The 20,265-nt window shown below is 41.6% G+C and overlaps 1 protein-coding gene across 1 annotated transcript in view; it reads right to left on the bottom strand.

Moving 5' to 3' along the window:
- LOC150090629 (uncharacterized) overlaps positions 1–14,492 on the bottom strand; it is a 116,068-nt gene extending 101,576 nt beyond the window's left edge. Inside the window, exon 1 of the mRNA XM_090386852.1 lies at positions 14,380–14,492. Coding sequence (XP_090242978.1) covers positions 14,380–14,492 — 113 coding nt within the window. The remainder of the gene's footprint in view (positions 1–14,379) is intronic.
- Positions 14,493–20,265: the final 5,773 nt, after the last annotated feature.

Genomic DNA, 20,265 nt, shown 5'->3' with positions numbered 1-20,265 from the left:
CTCTTAGAAGTTCTGAAACGTTTAACTGAAACACCCTGTATAATTCTTGTTTTAATCATTGTATTTATTGAATTACATTATGCATTGCAAGAAGTAGTTTATCTTATTATATATAATGTATATAGCACAGGAGTTGCGTTTGCCCATTTACCTTTTAACTTTACTTTATTAAATACTTTTTATAGTCTGACTGAAATTACGGTAATCCTGGTGCTGTGGGAAGAAAATTAACACCTAGTCAGACAGAGTAAGACAGTTTATTAAAGGGATTTTGTAGGTGCATGTTTCAAGAGTTATACGTAACTTGATTCTGAATGTTGCCAAAGGTTAAGCTCGTCAATTGTAACATGAAACATGCGCGGACCAGTTGGAGTTCGAGATTATTTAGTCGGGTATGTAGCCGAATTAGGTGCAGGCAAAGCGGATGGTAAATTGATTATTTAAAGCCATCTTTTGGGGCCCTTGCGGTAGCAGTTGGTAAAGCCGTCCTCCCCTCACCGAATGGAAAGAGCTAAGTTCGAATTCCATTGATGGCGTGAGGAATTTTTATGGGCTTTTTTTCACGACGTGGCTGAGTTAGTCGGTCTCAGGCGAGAGAAGCATGATTTTTTCTCCTGGAAACTCCGGTTTTTCGTCCAGTAAATAACAAATCGACCACAGAACGCACGCAATTTACAGACATAATATATACGGTGCATTATAGCCTAAGTCGCTGATGCACTTAAATCCCTACAACAACAACAACAACCAACCTTTTGGCCAGTTCAGGATATTCAAATATAAATATCAAAGCTGCTAAACAGCTGCTAGCATAGCTTTATCCATCTCAAAGCGTAAGGAAATAGCATTCACATGTGTGGTCCGGTAAGAACTTGCACAACAGCTTGCAACTATCATTAAAGCCACCTAGAATGATCGAAAACACAATTCACTCAGTATCGATTGGGCAACTGGAAACTGGTTGTAAGGCAGCAGATTACACTGTTTTAGCAAATAAAAACATTTTACCACGATCACCGCTATTTATTACAGTAATTTTACAAAGTGATTTGCCTAATGGTCACCTAGGTATTTTTAATTGACTTGCAAATTCCATTGTATCACTTCAGTAGATTATGGAAATCCATAATAAATTGTGGAAATCGGCAAATGAAAAATTCTACAAGACAAAAAAAAAAATTAATGAGAAAGGGGCCCGAGCGCATCGGTGCTCCCGATGTGTGAGTGTGTGTGTGGGGGGGGGGATCTCAATCCAGGCAAGAACTCCCTTTTGCTGTCCTTTTCCCCACCATTAATTGAACTGAATCTCACGGGAAATACTGGGTATGTCGACTAAAATAAGATAATTCATAAATAATAAAATTAAGACAATTTTTAATAAGTAATTTTAATATTTTATTAAAGTTTAGTAAGTAGTGCCTATAAAGCAAGAGTTGCCCTCATGAGTAGCACAGTTGGTAGAATCGCCGTCCTCCCCACACCGGGTGGGAAAAAATCTGAGTTCGAGTCCCTTCGATACGTCCTGGTGTTTTTATGGGCCTTTTTCACAACGTGGCTGAGTTAGTCGGTCTCAGACGAGGGTAGCATGGTTTTTTCTCGAGGAAGCTCAGGTTTTTCGTCCAGCAAATAGAAAATCGACCTCAGAACACAATTTGCAGAGAGCATACACGGAGCAATATGGCCTGAGTCGCTGATGCTCCTAAAACCCTACTACCATAATAGCAAGAGACAGATTTACCAATCTGGCACGATAGGCATTTGCCTATATTGTCATTCATTTTTTTGGCTGTATATCGTTTATTATAAGAATAATATTATTTAGGAATTTATAGCACATTTTTTATTTTGATACAGGCGGTGAGTATCTGTACTCCCCCTCTTACCCTCTTGAGATCAGCTAACTGAATCCTCAATTGAAAATACCTTTAGCATTAGCATTAGTAGAGCCATATGATTCAAGAAAGCAAGCTTATACAGCATCAGCCAAAAAAAAAAAAAAAAAACCTTCCCATTTCACTCATCCATTCGCTCCAAATATTTGTCCAGTTTTGCCTTGAATTTATTTAAGCTGTCAACTTCTACGACAGATGGAAGTTTGTTCCAGCAATCAACCACCTGCTGGCTAAAGAAAAATTTCTGCACGTCTATTCTACAACTGTCTTTCTTCAATTTGAATTTATGTCCCCTAAGGCGATTAATCTGGGCAAGAGGAAGAATCTCATCAGCATTGAGCTTGCTCAAACCATTCAAAGTCTTATACACCTCAATCTAAGCCTAAGCTCCAGACACTGTAATTTGCAAAACTTTTCTTCGTAAGAGCAACCCTTTGTTCCATTCACTAATCTTGTTTAGTCGACGAGACTTGAACCCAGACCTACTCAAAAGAATGAAGTAGTTATAGGAATTTTACGATGTACAGGATGCAGGAACTTTTACGATGTACAGGATGCAGAAAAAAAAAAAAAAATGGCTGTAAAATAAATAAAAGCGCATTCCCATCCCACAGGTTGAAACGTAAAATATTCCGGACTGCAAAGTAACATGATTAGTATCACTTATCGTGACTATTTTTCAGAGCTATATTAGTTACATAATATTATATATGACTCATATTACAGTATTTTAGTAAAAACCGCATTCTCCTGGTTTATGTATTATTAATTTTGTGGGTTTTTTTTTTTTTTTTTTTTTTTTTTAGGAATTATCCTCTAGAGGATGTGGGGGGTGGGAGATCATTAAGCTTAGAACGCCCGGGTCCACAAAGTCCTTGCCTACTTAAGCAGTGCACAGATACACTGCTCGACAAAATTAAGAGAATACTGTACGTAGAAAACGTGGTGTAACTCGTGTAGCTTGCGATGAAGCAGCACAAAATTTGGTGTGGTGGTGGTGTACCACACAGTGGCGGACAAGAAAACTGCATCACCTTAAAAAAAAGTAACATTTGTAGTGAAGCATATAAGATATTGTTTGATTACAGTCATTTTGTTTGTCGCAAAGCAAAGGTATTGGGTCAGATAACGCTTCTGTTGCATCACACAGTAATTGCAAGGTTTTACCTCAGTCGCTTCTATAAATACGGCGTTGGAATGGAAGGGTATATACGCTCATTAGTACAGTATCCTGTTTTGCAGAGGTGTAAGCATGGTTCCATATGTTACGCTGACACCAAGGAAAAAAGTATAGCTGTTGCTCTGTCCCAGGAAGGGCTTTCTATGCGTGCTATCGCTGATAAAACAGGCTGCTACCAGTCAACAGTATTCCGGGTGATGAAATTAAAGCGTGAAACCGGTGATGTGAAGAGAAGACCTGGATCAAGCTGTAAGAGAGTGACTACGCCCTCCCAAGATCGATATTTGAAACGGCTATGCTTTCGTAATCGCCATGCTAGTGCTCCTGATCTAAAACTGGACTTTGAGATAGCTTCTGGTGTTGAAACAAGTGCACAACCTATCCAAAGGCGGCTTTCGGAATGTGGTCGGCATGCTTATTGGCTCAAGAAGAAGCCTTTGTTGACCCAACAAATGAGAAAGAAGCGACTTTACTTGGGCTAAAACGCATGTTTCATGGACAAAAGAGCAATGGTACAGCCAGTGGCGGATCCAGAAAAAAAATGACAGGAGGGACACCATTTGTGACATGGGGGTTACCATTTTGTTCACTAGGATGGCGATCACATTAGCATCAGTGTTGCCAATTGTAGTCAGTTGAAAAGAGTTGAGCCTCAATGCGAAAATAAATAAAATCCTATGTTAACAATGAAAAAAAAAAGCAACTTTTTTGTACCTAAAGGGAATTTAAACGATTGGTGTATATTTTCCGAAAAAATGCAGGGGGGGCACGTTCCCCCGGTGCCCCTACCCTGAATCCGCTAATGTATACAGTCATCGTTTCTGACGAATCGAAATTCAACCTGCATTATTACTATTATTATTATTATTATTAGTGGGGTTTTTTTTGCGGATTCTTGCGGATTCCCCCCATTCACCGCTTTGTCATCTTGTGGTGAGGTAAGCGCCATCGCCAGCCGTTTGTATGTAGTTGGAATTTGTGAAGGGGTAATGGTTTTTTTGTTGCGTTGAGTGGCCAGCGTCAGGCGATTTAGCAAACAGGGGGCGACAAACACGAGTTTGATTGCCCCCTGTCTCACACCTCTAGCTGCACAGAGGCAGGCAGATTCATCTTTTAGCTCCTGCTGGGCAACCCCAGAACTGATGGTCTGAGGGAAGCCCGTGGAAATATAGGAAAGGAGAGTGGATGTACAGCAGGGAGAAGATGGGGAAAGAGGGACTTGGGGGAATACAGTGATAGAAAGATGGAGATGATAGTTAGAGGCATCCCCATAGAAGTAGTAAGGAGGAGTTGGTAGTTAAAGTGATAGAGTAGAGCACTTGACAGACGGTCCAGGAATCCCGCCCATCAGTAGGGTTGGGATTCCTGGCAGAATTCAACTTGCATGGCTCCGATGGGAAGCGATATGTCAGAAGACGAAAATCGGAGGCATACCATCCTGACTCCATAACACCGACTATAAAGTTCCCCGCCAGTCAGATGGTCTGGGGATGCATAACAAGCAAAGGGGTGGGGCAAATTAAGTTTATTAATGGAACTGTGAATGCAGAAACCTACACTGCTATCTTGGAAGAGTACCTGAAACCCGTTATTAGGGATCACCACAGACGTCCAAAAACTGCATTTTTCAACAGGATTCAGCACCTTGCCACATAGCAGAATTGGCAAGTTTTATGCTATTTAGATTTAATGATGAATTTGTCTTCTTGTCTCACAAGGCCTAAAACATACTTACACCAATGTTTTCCCTCATTTTTCTCCCTCAAGGTGCAGTCATACCTCTGAAATGCTGGCATTTACAGTGTTGGACTGGCCCGGCAACAGTTAATATTTGAACCCTATTGAAAATTGCTGGTACATAATGTCATCTAAAATTGCTCAGAAGAAGCCAACAAGTAAGATTCAGCTGCAGGAGAGCATTGTAAGGGTGTGGTATCAAGAAATTGGGCAACCGTATATTCAGAAGTTGATTAACTCTATGCCAGATCCTTGCAAGGCTGTAATTGCAGCTCGAGGAGGAACAACAAAATATTGAGGACTTATTTTGCTGATTTACAGTACATAATACTATTACAGTAACTTGTCATTTGACATGTAGACATGTACTGTGTCTTATGTAAGGTGGCTCCCAAACGCTACTTCAACTCCGCCGTGGTACACTGTGATGTTACAAAAACTCTGCAGAAAGGCCAGAAATGTGTGTAATGCTATGTTTGTGCCGTGTGTGTTTGTTACGTTGTTTAGTTATTTCTGGCCGCTTTGCTATCAGGAAGCAACAAGCACCAGGGTGGTGCGTCCTGATACCCGTTTACGCCGAGAGGAGGCGGGCCACAACTGAGCGCGAACCGCAGCAAACCTCGAGTGTCACGTACTGACTGTAACTTGTCATTTCAGTTTGTACACGTAAATGCAATAAAATGTATGTTTGGTTGTCATGGTTGCTATTTGCATGATTTCTCATATTTCCATTAATTACGCATTTTATCCTTTGGGAGACTATTTATGGCAATTAGGTATATCAGGTGGAGTCTTTTTATTGGATTTCATTAACAGAGATATATATCCCATCTAACAAATGCATTTCGAACATTTCTGCAACCCACAATGCAGCGCAAAACACATTTGCAAAATTCACAAGTTATGCAGTTTTTTTGTCCGCCACTGTAGAATAACAGTGAATGAAGAGGCAGTGAGGAACTTCGAATAGGTATAAGGGATATTTATAGGGGTTGTATAAGAATTACCAAAAAAGGTCATATTACATGAGTCGATAACAAGATGCTTGAAAATATGGTCACATGACATCAGTACGGCATATTTTATTTTATTTTTTTAATAACAAAATACACAACAGGTAACCAATAACTGTGTATCTGAGAGTAGAACAGTGAACAGAGTTGATAACAATAATAACTCCAACAGTAAGATAAACCATTGATATAGATTCAAACATTAAAATAATATGTACAAAAGAAGTATGCATTAAATTAACGGTAAAACAAATATTAAATAAATTAATTAAAGAATATTTTTTTTAAAAGTAATAAACTACATAAATAAATGAGAGCTAGTCACTTTGTAGTTCACGAGAGTAGGCATACTGTCATTTGCTGATTTGCTTCCCTCCTGTATGATCCCCTCCAATGGCCAAACAGGACTGACAGCGGTGAACCATGCTAGATATAAGTGTGTCTATAAGATTCTGTGACAACAAATTTCATCCTTTCACCAGCGCAGACCTTAGCTCACCAAGTGACCGAGGAGTTGGCTGCCAGCGTGCAGTGCAGTGCGACGCCCAAGAGTGCTCCACACATGTCAGTCGGATTTAAGTCTGATGACAGTGCTGGCCACGGCAGCCTTTGGATATGTTCAGTTTCGAGGTATTCCTCCACCACTTGAACTCAATGTGCAGTGGCGTTGTCATGAATGAAAAGAAACTCTGGGCCGATTGAAACCCTAAAAAGTTGCACATAAGGTTCGAGAATTTTCTCTCGTTACCTCTGCGCGGTTACTTTACCCCTATCAAAAACATAAAAAGGGATGCGGCCGTTGATCATTATTCCGCCCCACACGAGACCACTGCGTCCACCGTAGGTGTCCCTTTCTCTGATTGTTGGAGGAATGGTACTGCATTCTTCGTTGTTTCGATGAAATAACTTCTAGAATCTGTTTGTGTGCTAAAATGGGACTCATCAGAGAACAGAACTGTACCCATTTATCCAAACTTCTAGTCACATACATGTTCATAGCACCAGTTTCTACGAGCTTTGCGGTGGCTTGGTATTAATGAGATACAAACCACTGTCTTCCTTGCTTAGGGTCCACTTGACACAGTCCGGTTGGAAATGTTTTCACCTTTTGCAGCAATAAGTCTGCGCGGTAGCACAGTGGTATTGTCACCGTCCTCCCCAGGCGGGATGGAAAAGGCCCGGGTTCGAATCCCGTCGATGACGCCAGGAACTTTAATGGGCATTTTTTCACTTCGTGCCTGAGTTAGTCGGTCTCAGGCGTAGATAGCAAGGTTTACCGCCCCTCCTGAATTGGGTTTTTTTTCGTCCAGCAAAACAGGCAAATCGACCAGAGAACACGCAATTTACAGGCACAATACATATATGAGTATATGGAAAAACCTTTTGGGTGACTTTACCCCTATCAAAAACATGAAAAGGGCCCAACTATAATAAAAAAATTTGAATTTGAAATTGTGGCCGCAGTAACCTCAAGAGAAAGTTTATGACAGGACATCGTAGGGTTCCGTCTTGCTTTTAGAGCCAGATAGCGGTCTGTTCTGGTTGACATAGCTCTCGGGCGACCTTGGCCAGCTCTTCTGGTAGTGGTACCTGTCTCCTGAAACTCCTTCCATATTGCCAAGACTGCGGGACACATTAAGCTAACGTACCACCTCCGCCTGCACTGCCGGGCTTCAAGTTCTCCAACCGCCAGCCATCTCAAAGAATCATCTAAACGACGATGTCTTGCCGTCCTGGGAGATGTAGCTGTCCCACTGAGCAAGCCCAAAAACGGGAATGAAGTGATGTGGTCCCTACCTGTATTTTTAGTAAAAAAGGCCTACGTGTTCTGGATTCATTACGAAAATTTTTATTTTGTTTCTCAGAGCAAACTAAACTAGAATTACAATTAATAAGCTTTCGGCTGGGAGGCAGCCTTCTTCAGATTGAATACATGAATGGCAGTTGGAATAGAGATGTGCACTGCCAGGATGGTGCGTGAGGCGCGTGGTTAATTGTTTGTTGATGTTTGTGGCTGTGACATATGGTGGTGACGTGGCCAGCGTTTGTCTATGGATAGAATTACTGCCTCTGTGATGGGGTTAACTTGGCAACCACTGTTCCTGTTCAAAGAGGCATCCGAGCATTTTATATTTAACGATTCCAACCAGGTGCGCTTTAGGTAATGGTGGGATCTGTCCACAACCACGACATCGCGGTGTAGGTCGATGTCGTGGCGGGTTGTCCAGACATGCTCGGCGATAGCTGAGTGTTCTACATCTGCCAAACGGATCGCCCTTTTATGTTCTGAGAGACGTTTCTCGAGTCGACGTCCAGTCTCTCCAAAGTAGCAGCTGGTGCAGTCACGGCAAGAGATGCGATAGACCAAACCGCTCTGTAGAAGAGTGGGGATGGGTGTTTTTACTTTGGAGATAAGAGACCGCAGCTTCTTGCCTGGGAGTTGGATGCATTTTATCCCATATGATTTTAGGATTCTATCGATCTGTTGTGACAGGTTGGGGTAGTATGGGATAAATGCCCTCGTGAATGACTCGTCACTATTGACGTTGCTGTTGGTCGTCACGTTGTCGCGTGCCTGTAGATCACACCTGTCAAGGACGTCGATGGGATAGCCACACTTCGTAAGGTCTACTTTGACTCTGGTGATCTCTTTGCGTCTCTCATCTGCGGAGCTGGAGTGTGTCCAGGCGCGAGTTAGCAAGGTTCGGGCAGTGGAGAGGAGGTGGCCCCGCGTGTGTGCTGACCGGAAGTTGGTAAATTGGCCAGCACACATAGGTTTGCGATAAACTGTCGTCTTCAAGCATGTGTCTTCGCGCCGGACAAGTGTATCTAGGTATGGTATAGAGTTGTTCGACTCCAGCTCAATCGTAAACTTTATGAAGGGTGATAGTGAGTTGAGGTGGGTTAGGAGTCGTTGACCTGAGTCTCTAGGGATGACAACGAACACATCGTCTACATAGCGACACCAAAAGGCGATGTGATCTGGCGCGTGTGTAAACACACGTCCCTCTAACTCCTCCATCACGATGTTTGCTGTGACAGAGCTGACAGGGGAACCCATGGCTGTGCCATGTATCTGCTGGTAGATTGAGTCGTTTCTATGAACGACTCAATAAGATCCTTTCTATGAACTCAACACTGTTGGAGACGGTGTTGAGTTCATAGAAAGGATCCACTCTATATCCATCTCACAGGATCAAGTCATGGCTTCGTTCGATGTAATATCACTATTTACCTCCATTCCAGTGGAACTTGCCATCTCTTGTGCAAAACAACTCTTGGACAACGATGAAACCCTTAGCGACAGAACTAGGCTGACGCCTGATGACATTTCCGCCGCTCTCAGACTGTGCTTAACAGGGGGTGCAATCATGTTCAACGACTCAATCTACTAGCAGATACATGGCACAGCCATGGGTTCCCCTGTCAGCTCTGTCACAGCAAACATCGTGATGGAGGAGTTAGAGGGACGTGTGTTTACACACGCGCCAGATCACATCGCCTTTTGGTGTCGCTATGTAGACGATGTGTTCGTTGTCATCCCTAGAGACTCAGGTCAACGACTCCTAACCCACCTCAACTCACTATCGCCCTTCATAAAGTTTACGATTGAGCTGGAGTCGAACAACTCTATACCATACCTAGATACACTTGTCCGGCGCGAAGACACATGCTTGAAGACGACAGTTTATCGCAAGCCTATGTGTGCTGGCCAATTTACCAACTTCCGGTCAGCACACACGCGGGGCTACCTCCTCTTCACTGCCCGAACCTTGCTAACTCGCGCCTGGACACACTCCAGCTCCGCAGATGAGAGACGCAAAGAGATCACCAGAGTCAAAGTAGACCTTACGAAGTGTGGCTATCCCATCGACGTCCTTGACAGGTGTGATCTACAGGCACGCGACAACGTGACGACCAACAGCAACGCCAACAGTGACGAGTCATCCACGAGGGCATTTATCCCATACTACCCTAACCTGTCACAACAGATCGGTAGAATCCTAAAATCATATGGGATAAAATGCATCCAACTCCCAGGCAAGAAGCTGCGTTCTCTTATCTCCAACGTAAAAACACCCGTCCCCACTCTTCTACAAAGCGGTTTGGTCTATCGCATCTCTTGCCGTGACTGCACCAGCTGCTACTTTCGAGAGACTGGACGTCGACTCGAGAAACGTCTCTCAGAACATAAAAGGGCGATCCGTTTGGCAGATGTAGAACACTCAGCTATCGCCGAGCCTGTCTGGACAACCCGCCACGACATCGACCCACACCGCGATGTCGTGGTTGTGGACAGGTCCCACCATTACCTAAAGCGCACCTGGTTGGAATCGTTAAATATAAAATGCTCGGATGCCTCTTTGAACAGGAACAGTGGTTGCCAAGTTAACCCATCACAGAGGCAGTAATTCTATCCATAGACAAACGCTGGCCACGTCACCACCATATGTCACAGCCACAAACATCAACAAACAATTAACCACGCGCCTCACGCACCATCCTGGCAGTGCACATCTCTATTCCAACTGCCATTCATGTATTCAATCTGAAGAAGGCTGCCTCCCAGCCGAAAGCTTATTAATTGTAATTCTAGTTTAGTTTGCTCTGAGAAACAAAATAAAAATTTTCGTACCTGTATTTTTATAGGCATGAATAATTTGCATAATGTGCGGCTCTGTAAGGTGGTAGATCAATTTCTGTTGGGTACTCGGAATTTGCATGCTAGGATGTCTGTTATATCAAATATTCGTCCTGCGACACCGTTCACTATACAATATTAATGAAAAACATTTTCTGTTAATTTTGTTGAGCAGCGTAGTATCAGTGGTAGCTTCATTTACTCCTAAAAGCTTCTTAATTATGAAAACATGTTCGACCTTTCTTTTGTTTATTTTACGCATTGAAGTTAGTCAGGTGAAATCATTGTGATCTGAAAGTACATAATTCGACTTTGGTATTGTTGAGTAGTAGGACAAGGCCATTCGTTTAATTTTAAATGCATACGACAGCTCATCCATTGCATCCTGTCCCTATGGCCTTGGTGCTCAATATTAGCCATCTATATCACTGATAACGTCTTTTCCTTGACAGATTGTCGGAATAAGAAAAGTTTTTGATAGTAAAAATGAAACTACTTCTTTTGGGGGGTAGGTGCAGGAATATAAAAGGGCAAGTACTGTATCAGCAATTTTCACCTATCATTTCAGACACTAAAAATATTATCATAAATTTTTCTGAATGACCCTCACTTTATGTACTTTTTTTTTTAATTTTCCTTTCAGAGAAATGCAAGTCTTCCTTTCTGACTTCATGAGAAATTGATATTTCGTTAGGATCAGAATAATAAATGATAAGCTGGGTGTTGATTGTTTCTGCACGTTCTTGGCACTAAGCCATAGTATACAGCTGTAAATTTAAAAGCTACTCTCCTTTTAATGGACAAATATACGGATTCCTGGATTTCAATGGAAATATATAGAGATTACCTTTCCGTATATGTATCTTCCTTTAAAGTGCTTTAAAATGTTTCATCACTTCCAGTGCGAAATTAAAATTCATCATTGAATAAGCAGAAGATAGGCTGTGGCGAAATTTCTGAAAAACTGTTTCACACTATATGTTTTGCATATTTTCGGTCCCCTCTGTTTCAAATCACTTATTTTTCAGGCGTATTGAACAAAATTATCATATATAAATGCTTTACAACAATACCCTAAAATGCCTTAAGTACACTAGCGGACAAAATTATGTTAACATCGTTTTTAATCAGTATTTTATTTATAGCTGTAAATTGTGAGTAAACTGTAAAATACATTATTGTACTTACTTTTAGGGCTACATATAAGTTCAGAATTTTCAGTCTAATTGTTCTGCATACGAGTTTTGAGCTGGAGTATTGTCTTGATGGAACATCCAACCATCCTTCCACAATTCAGGTCTCTTCCTTCGAATTTTTTCGCGCAAACTTATCAAAACTTCGATGTAGTACAATATGTTTGATTGGCAGTCTGATTTGGTGGGACATATTCAGCCATAATAATTCTTTTAATATCGAAGAAAACAAGAAGCATGAGTTTTCATTTTTGATTTTGACGCTCTTGCTTTTTTGGTCTAGGGGATTATTTTGTCTTCCACTGAATTGATTGTCTTAGTTTCTGGGTCATACTGGAACAGCCAACTTTCTTCGCAAGTAATTACAGTACTCAGAAGTCTGTATCTTCAGTTTTATTATTATTATTTTTTTTTTTCAAAACATCTTCACAAACGTGGAATATTCTTATTCTTCGATCTTCATTCAAAAATTTTGGCACCGCCTTGGCAGACACTTTTCTCTTGCCTAAATATCCAGTTGAAATTTGTCTAACTTGTTCTTTGTCCATATTGAGTTGTGATGCAACTATTCCAATGCTTAAAGGACAGTCACTTGTAATCAATGTCCTTACGCAGTTCACATTTTCATGGATACCAGATGGCCTGGTCGTTCACCTTCCACAATCTCTCTCTTCCTCCTAAAAAGCTTTTCTGCCATTCAAACACGCGAGCTCTTCACATAGTAACTTCCCCATAAACTGTACGTTAACAACTCATAACTTTCAGTTGGTGTTTTCTTTAGTTTTATTAAAATATTTGAGGTTGATTCGTTGTTCGATTCTTTTGTCTGTCATTTTCCCGGAGAACTACAAGAACACAGGTAATAAAAACCTGTCTCGCTGCAGAACGAATGAGCGTGTTGGAACGTGACTTGGCAGACAACTAGAGAAAGGTTCACGGTCAACTGCTGTGTCTGTTTCACAGGTGGTGGTTGATGTGTAGTGGCTGTGCACACTGTCTCGTTATTTAGTATCTACACCTTGAATAATGAAATCTGCAAAATATTCAAGCCTTATAAAGACGGTTCCTTCAAAAAACTATCAACGAACTCCATGCGTGGTATATTGTTGTTGTAGAGTTTTAGGCACATCAGCACTTAGGCCATATTGCGTAAATAATGTCTGTAAATTGCGTGTGATCTGTTATCAGTTTCCTGTTTGCTGGACGAAAACCCCGAGTTCCGGGAGAAAAATTACTCTCGCCAGAGACCGACTAACTCAGTCACGTTGTGAAAAACACCCATAAAAATTCATCGCATCATTGACAGGATTCAAACTTGGGTGTTTTCCCACCCAGTGTGCAGAGGATGGCGATTTTACCAAATGTTCTACCCACGAGGGCTCAACCTTGTTAAACAGAGTACTTATGTTATAAATACATGTATAAGAATCACGAAACAACACCTTCCAAGAAATTAGTTCATAGTGGATATTAACGGATTCAGGAAAGGGGTAATTCTCTCTCACTCAGAGCCTGAGTAAATTGGAATAAATACTGTCTTCTTCTTCTGATGTTAAGTTGTTATGGTATAATCGCCGCTAAATATTTAAGATAAATTCAAGCTAAATTGGAAATCGTAATATCATCCCCCGCTTATGAAAACAGTTTGGGTCCAGCCCTGGTTGTGAACCACACAATTGTGTAATAACGGTCGCATTTAATATTTTAGGAAAAATGTCCCATAATAGAAAAATCATGAAATGTGCTATCCTTCATTAGCCCTCGTGGGTAGCACAGTTGATAACGGTACAGTGGTTTCGTCACTTGTTACTTGGCTGCAAGGCTCTGGATTCAAGTCAGGTCGTAGACTGGAGGAATTTCTAAAGTCATCTTCAATCGGGTCTGTAGTTAGCCGACCTGAGGCGGAGGGAGTAGAACATCTCCCACTGAGTTATTCAGTGTTTCTCATCCTTTACATCATGAAAATCAGTCCTTGGACGTACACTTGTACAGAAATAACACACGATGGTGCTATATGGTGTAAGCGGCCAATGCGACTAAAACCCAACCGCAACGATGCTTGAAATAAATGCTAAATTCCAGAGGTCATGCGAGAGTTGGCAGTACCACTTAAATGGATGTAAAAGGCATGAACACTCAGTGACAGATGAAAGAGAATGGGACGTAAGCAGAAAAACGAGATCCTTTCACAAGAGTTGGGATGGTAGGTTGATACCTAGCGAGCATGATCATTCGTCAGATAGCAGCAGCAGTGGGAGACAGAAACCAATACCTTCTGTCTCCCATTGCTGGAATAAGTACAGGACCAACAACCAGCAGAAAACCACTTCAAAGAATTGTTTTATCACGGATTTTATGCATGCGTTTTGTGTCGCGCAATAGTCGCCGGCAGATTGCCACGCGTTTCCTAGGTTTTTAGCCCGCTCTTATGCATGCGTTTTGTGTCGCGCAACAGGCGACGGCAAAATGTCATCCGTTCTATAAATCGCCGGGAACAAATGGATCATTTTATGCTCTGTCGTCCGTTTACGTTGCCGTCGCGTTCTGAAAGATATGCCGTCGTGTCCTACAGAACACAAGCGGCAAAAAGTCGCACAAATTTTCTAAGTACATGGTGTCTAATTGGTCGTTTTATGCAAACGCGCCACTTGTCTGTAGTGCGCTATCTAGACATCAGTGCTGCCAACCGCTCTGTCAGATTTAAACTAATTTATAGACTTACCTGAGAGTTATTGCCAACATTTCCTGTGGAGAAAATGAGAAGCCTTGTACGAAATCTTGCCTAGCTTGAATCGTTCCTTGGCCCACCAGCTCATCAAATAATGCTACAGACATTCTAAAATAATTAAAAAACTTGTCCCTGTCGTCCCTTAATTTTCTATACAGGTTACGAAATTCCCCATCTACAAATGTAGCTCTGTTGATGGGGATGAACAGCCCATCTTCTTTTCCGTCTTTTCACTGCAATGAGCCGATACGCAAAATAGATCACGCACGGATCCATCTTTCACTCTCCAGTGCGAAAATGCACTGGCAGCACTGATACGGTTTGTCCACCCGCACTAATTTTTTTTTTTTTTTTTTTGACGGATGACAAATGTTGCGTGCATAAAATAAACCTAGAAAACGCGCGGCAGTCTGCCATCGGCTGTTGCGCGACACAAAACGCATGCATAAAAGCGGGCTAATGAGTCGAAGCCTAGTTGAAGCAGTGCACATTAGTTCTCAGTAATGGTTGTCACCGTCTATCCTAGTAATATGCTTGTGTATCAGTTCAGAAGTATTTACTTAAGAAAATGCGGTGTACATCTGTACGAAGTACAGCCTCCACGAACAGCGATATAAGCGGCCAAAAGTCAAGGAAAAAGGTGATGAGTGTCATCTTGGGAAACACTGAGCTATGCTTCTTGCATTTATGCTATGAGTTGGGAAACGGTGGTAGAGAGGAGGAGGAGCTCAGCGAACGTCCATCATATTCAAAATGTGGTTCGGTGAGGTTAGATCTGGTAGACGTGTAAGCAAAGAAAGCATGTCCACATCATGTGGGCACTGTCTAGATACGAGAGCTGTATGTGGGCGGGCATTGCCCTGCTTTATAATAGCCTTTGGAATGGAGCATATAAATAGCAAAAGCAGTGGTTTTAGAATGGCTTCAGCAGAATGCCTTGCAATCAACGTACAGTCAATCACGACCAGAGGCAGAACGACTGTTGAAAGTGATAGCTGTTTATATTGTCATTCCTGGTGTTGGCCTTATATGCCGCTTCAATATGTTGCATCTCTTTAGACGCTCTTACGTCAGTTACTGGATCCCGTAGAAAAACTTAATTCGTCACTAAAGACGACACGATACCATTGTTATCCCCAAACGGCTCTCTCCCCCTGCAACCGCTCACGACAATGGAATAGCGTCAGAGGCACAAGAGGCAAACGGGCGGTAGGAATGCAGCCCACTTTGTCCAGCCTTTGGCTAATCGTGATCCCTGACACGAGCAGGAATTAAATGACAACACACCTTTTTTGTGGGCGGATTATGACAGATCTATTCCCTATGGTCATTATGATGCCACCAGAGCCCTGGTGACGAGTCGAGTACCTTCCCATATCCATTATTGCTAACAGCATCTCATGTTCGAGCTACACGAACGGCGATTTGCTGCGTTGACCAACCAGCTCTGACAACCCATTGATTCTACTGCCTTTCAAAGTCCATCAATTGTACATAACATAACCATATTGTGTTAAAGGCATTGCACTCTTATGCAGACAGACATTCTACCACCATTATAATCCAAAAAAAACTTTATGCGATATGGGAGGGGGGAATTGCAAACAACAGATTTTCACTGATACAACTGGTAACAAATTAAGTTTATTGCCAGGATAATTAACGTATCTTGCATTTCAGGCACTGGACATATAGGTAAAAGCTTAAAGGTAGGAAATAAGAAGCGTTTTTTCCCCCCCCCTCTCTCTCTCTCTCTTCGACTTCCATTATACAAAGCAGATGTTAAAATAATTTTTTCTTTTACTTCTCATATTACAAAATCACTTTTATCGGCACTGTTTATTTTTCAGATAATAAAGAAGCAAAAATTACATTGAAATACAGTACCCATTAAAATCATGGGCACTCTTAAGTTTACATACACTATAGTATTACCCAACCTCGCCGCTATCAGCTACGGTTACATCAATATTAAATGACATCACGCCGTTGTTATGGACACCAGCCAACCCAGTTATGTTTTACCTTGGACTTCGTGTAACTTAAGAGTTAGCGAGTTTCGACATTGATAAAGCGACCTTGAGTTTTGGTTTATAGCACGCCAGTCTAATTACTGATAAATTTATATAGGTGTACTTTTGCCAGCTATGGTGCTTTCTGTAAAAAAGTAGTTGATGGATTTCATAAAATAAGTGCCCTAAAAATGTAAGATAAGATGAGGACACTGCTCATTTTTGAAATTGTTGCCATCAGCAAACATTTGTCTATTGCTTCTAGTAACGGATAGATGTTAAGTTTAGACAATTTAAATGCCATATTCTACGATTTGCTGTTTGGCTCTGTTGATTAGGACTGCATTTAGAAGAACACAGGTCTTCTTCTTAGAGAGTGAAAAATCGCAAGAACTATGTACTGTATACCCATATCTTTAATTATCAAGAATTTTTGAAAGTCGTACAAAAACGACTTTAAGAAGCTACATTTTAAACTCCATTTGGGCATCCAATTTTTTTTAAAGAAATTTATCGAATTGTGGTTTTTGATAGGAAGTGTCGTAATATGCCATTTCGTGGGCCGCAACGCGTCGCAAATATATAGAATAGCAGTCTATTACAACTAAATAAAGAGCAGCAGCACAGACTTCTATGCTTATACAGGGTTATTAAAATTAAAGTATCCCTATGTAGAGGGCTCTGGAGCGAGTTCCAAAGGCTCGTACTGAAGAGAAATTTCGACAACAGGTACAGAATGCGCTCGCCATTTATTGGGAAAAAAAAATAGTTACAAAATTTGTCACTGTATGGCGCGTAACTATCTTAGTTAAGATTATTGCTACAGCGCCACTATTCAACTCTACTGTACTGTATAAAAGCAAAGCAGTCTCTTCAAAATCATACAGTAGATATTTGCCTGTACTACAGCAGCAATGCAACGACGTTGCAAGAAAAGGCGCTATTAGTGAAGCCGTACTATCAGAACAGCAACAATGCAGCTGCGGCTATCAGAGAATTCCGGCGTCAGAAGCGCATAAGGCGTGGACCTATGACTGTTTGTGCTGTCCACAAAAAGATTGCGAAATTTGAAGCGACAGGACATCTTGGTGTTCAACCAGGTAGAGGTCGAAAACGAGTGGACTCCTCTCGTGTTGAAGATGTGGCTATGGCTGTCGTGGATTTATCAAGTCAATCTCCATGTGGTAGTGCAAGTGTGCCAGCTATTTCTCGTGAAGTGGACATGCTATATATTCCGCTCTAAGGCTAGTAATGCATCAGGTGTTGTGGCATTATCCTTACAAGATGCACATGCTACAGCAGCTAAAGCATGGTGATGCCGATGATTCGTTTCACATACACACTTCAGTTCCTGGTGCGAATGACAGTGGCTATCACTTGGCCATGGAACATCCTTTGGAGTGATGAAGCCTACTTCTGCTTAAATGGACAAGTAAATACACACACCTGTCGCATTTGGGAAACAGAAAACCCTAGAGTTATCCAAGAGGTCCCGATGCATTCTCCAAAAGTGACAGTGTGGTGTAGATTTACGGCCACATTCACAATTGGGCCATATTTTTTTGAACAGGTAACACCGACTGGACCCTGCTCCTGTTCCATCACTAGACAGTGATATTATGAAACGTTGGTAAATTTCGCAATACCAGAGCTGCAACAACGTGGATGCCTTCAGGATACCATGAAGGCATGCAAAATGGTGTGCCACCACACATCCACCGTTGTGTCCAAAGATCGCTAAGGCAACACTTTACAGACGAACGGGTCATCAGCCGTTGTTTCCAGACATCTTGGCCAGAAGTAAAACAGTGGGATCAACTGATGATGTTACTATCGTTGAATTCTAAATTGGAATCTTGGAGGCTACTAGGCTTTTCATTCCAACTAAAAAAATACTGTTCAGGGCTCAGACCTAAATGGTTGTCAGATGAATTAATGAGGCTCATAGCAGAGAAGAAAAATGTATGGGATGCATATAAATTATCAGGTGACACAGAAGCCTATGGCAGATATAAGCTTGTCGGTAATCAAGTCACAAAGGAGGTTAGGCAGGCGAAGGCAGATTACGAGAAATTTTGGCAAAAGATGCAAAGAAAAACAGCAAAGAGTTCTTGACTTATGTAAACTCTAGAACGAAAAGGAAGAATCAGATTGGACCAGTTAATATAGATGGGCTGACTATTGATGATCATGCTCAGGTAGCTGATAAACTGAACGAGTATTTTTCATCTACATTCACACGAGGAGTTATTCAATGAGGGGAATTACAGAAGTTTATTAAACTCTAACAGGGAGCTAAGTGATTTTGTAATAACTGAGAGCAAAGTGGAGGAGAAATTGTTGGTTAAACATAAGGAAGGCACCTGGGTTGGGCGGAATCTATTCAGTTAAATTAAAGGAGGCAGCAAAGGAAGTAAGCAAACCCTTAGCCATAATTATGAGAGCTTCCTTGGACTCATTTGAGGTCCAATTAGACTGGAGGTATGCAAATGTATCACCAATTCACAAAGAGAGTTCGAAAGGTGACACAAGTAACTATAGACCTGTTAGTTTAACTTGTGGTCCGGGAAAAATAATGGAGTCACTAGTTAAAGAAGCATGGCAAGATCATTTAGACAAGGCTGCAGTAATAGTTAAGACACAGCGTGGGTTTGTTAAAGGGAGGTCTTGTCTGACCAATTTGATTGGATACTATGATGTAGTCACAAAGGAACTGAATGTCAAAAATAATTTTAATATCATATACTTGGATTTCAGGAAAGCTTTTGATACTGTTGCACATGGAAGACTGCTGTACAAATTGGAGAGGTATGGCATTAAGGGTAAGTTGCTACAATGGATAAAGGGATGGTTGAGTGGGAGACGATAGAGAGTGTTAATCAATGGACACTGCTCTTCGTGGACAAATGTTATTAGTGGAGTTCCCCAGGGTTCAGTGCTGGGCCCATTGTTGTTTTGTGTATTCATCAGTGATATTGATGAAGGTATATCAGGATTAATGTCCAAGTTTGCAGATGATACAAAGGTTGGCAGGGTTGTTAACGACAGTAAAGACAGTATGCTACTCCAGCTTGATCTAGACAAGTTGGGCAAATGGGCTGAGAAGCGGCAACTGAAGTTTAACATTGACAAATGCAAAATACTGCATATGAGTAGCAGTAACCCAAGAGAAACGTACCAACTGTGTGGTACTACACTGAGGGAAGTGGAAAAGACCTGGGGATAATTGTGCAGTCTAATATGAAGTTTGCTGAGCAGTGCCGTCGAGCTGCCAGGGCAAGTCATGGAATCGTCTCAATGATATATAGGAATTTTGTTAGTAGGGACAGGGCGGTGGTTATCCTGTTGTACAAGGCAATGGTCAGGCCACACCTGTACTGAGTACAAGTCTGGCGGCCTAATTTTAGGAAGAATGTAGAGTTGCTAGAACGAGTACAAAGAAGGGTAACAAGATTGGTGAGGGAAACAAAGGGGTGCTCTTGAGCTTAATAACTGGTGTAGGTTACATAAACTGACTGTATCAGGAACCAAAACAAGGACAATGGTCTTTAAGGATCAATGTTAGAATGAATGGGTCGAGCCTAAAATCGGCAAGGCAATTAAAATATCGGCATTATGTTTGACGGATCTTTGACTTTCAACTCACGTGTTACTTATCTATCAGAAAAGGTGAGGCAATTTATTGGGATGATTACTCGAATCACTAGAGTTGGCTGGGGAATAAAAGGTAAGTCGCTGAACTTGCTATATGAATGTGTATTTATCCCCATAGTAACGTATGGTGCACCAATTTGGTTTGAACGTGTAAGTGGAAAAGTATTTACTAGAAAGCTCAGTTCCATTCAAAGAGCAATGCTCTTTAGGATGT

The sequence above is a fragment of the Mastigoproctus giganteus genome, chromosome 1 (assembly GCF_048544385.1).
Source record: "Mastigoproctus giganteus isolate SK-2022 chromosome 1, ASM4854438v1, whole genome shotgun sequence".
Lineage (NCBI taxonomy): Eukaryota > Metazoa > Arthropoda > Arachnida > Uropygi > Thelyphonidae > Mastigoproctus > Mastigoproctus giganteus.
This window is presented reverse-complemented; position numbering and strand designations above follow the sequence as displayed.